General features: G+C 34.9%; 1 protein-coding gene across 1 annotated transcript in view; it reads right to left on the bottom strand.

Annotated features, from left to right (window-relative positions):
• BANK1 (B-cell scaffold protein with ankyrin repeats 1) overlaps positions 1 to 867 on the bottom strand; it is a 538680-nt gene extending 537813 nt beyond the window's left edge. Inside the window, exon 1 of the mRNA XM_006872727.1 lies at positions 477 to 867. Within this exon, the coding sequence (XP_006872789.1) occupies positions 477 to 855 (379 nt within the window). The 5' untranslated portion in view covers positions 856 to 867. The remainder of the gene's footprint in view (positions 1 to 476) is intronic.
• Between the last annotated feature and the right edge of the window lie 238 nt (positions 868 to 1105).

Here is a 1105-nt window from a genome sequence, read left to right on the forward strand (position 1 = left end):
CGACTCTGAATAAGGTTTCTGAGAAGCAGTTGATGAGCTTGAACTGCTAACCTTGCAATTCAAACCAACCTTGCAGTCCAGCTCAAAGCCCACAGCACCACACCAGGATTCCTAAAGTAGACACTATTAATTCAAGCCTCACCAGTTAAATAAGAAACCAGATTCCAGAAAACAACAACAACAACAACAACAAAAAACACCCTGGCATATGGGATAGCATATAGGAAAGCACAATATGCTAGATCCATCATGGCTTCAGACAAGCTGCCCTAAGGAATATAGTTAAAAATTGTTTTTATAACAACTGATAAGCCTGATTCAAATATAGCTTAAAATTATGAATCTTCTATTTTGTGAAAGAGTACCATATTGTTAAATAAAATTCGTTTTCATTTTTTCCTTTATTTTTTCTAATATCATATAATTAATTAGTCATTAAACAATGAATATAAATAAATAAGATTTGGTAACAATACCTCTTAATAGAACACTCTTGATTACAGAGATGTAGTCTTCTGGCTCCTGCTTAGTTGAGATCTCCAATGTGCCTCCAGAGATATTTAGTAATTTATAGAGCTGATCTGAACTCTTCACCCCACATAGCAGAGTAACCACATTTTCTCGGGAATGCAGCACCTTTTCCAGAAACTGACCTTTTTTCGGAGTTAGGTCATTAAGGAGGCTATTCGATAATATTAAAAGTTTACATTTGTAAGAGTTCAAACTCAGCAATTCCAAATGTCGAAGAGAGAAATTCTCCAAGCAGTATAACAAGATTGCTTCCTTTTTAGCCACATGTAAAAAAATGTCCCTCAAGTATAGAGACCATTCTTCAGCATCTTCTTCATATATCATTAGGATATCTTTTGTATTCTCTGTAAAAGGAGAAAAATCGTATATTAATTTTGTTGTATTCCAAATGATAGCAATAGGTTTTATTTCTTGAAATGTTAATGTGATCTATGGTAGTGGTGGTGGTGGTGATGGTGTGCTGTGGAGTTGATTCTGACTCATAGCGACCCTACAAAGATTTTCTGAGACTGTAAATCTTTACAGGAGCAGAAAGGCTCATCTTTCTCACATGAAATTGCTGCTGATATTGAAC

Source organism: Chrysochloris asiatica, unplaced genomic scaffold (assembly GCF_000296735.1).
Source record: "Chrysochloris asiatica unplaced genomic scaffold, ChrAsi1.0 scaffold00211, whole genome shotgun sequence".
NCBI classification, from domain to species: domain Eukaryota; kingdom Metazoa; phylum Chordata; class Mammalia; order Afrosoricida; family Chrysochloridae; genus Chrysochloris; species Chrysochloris asiatica.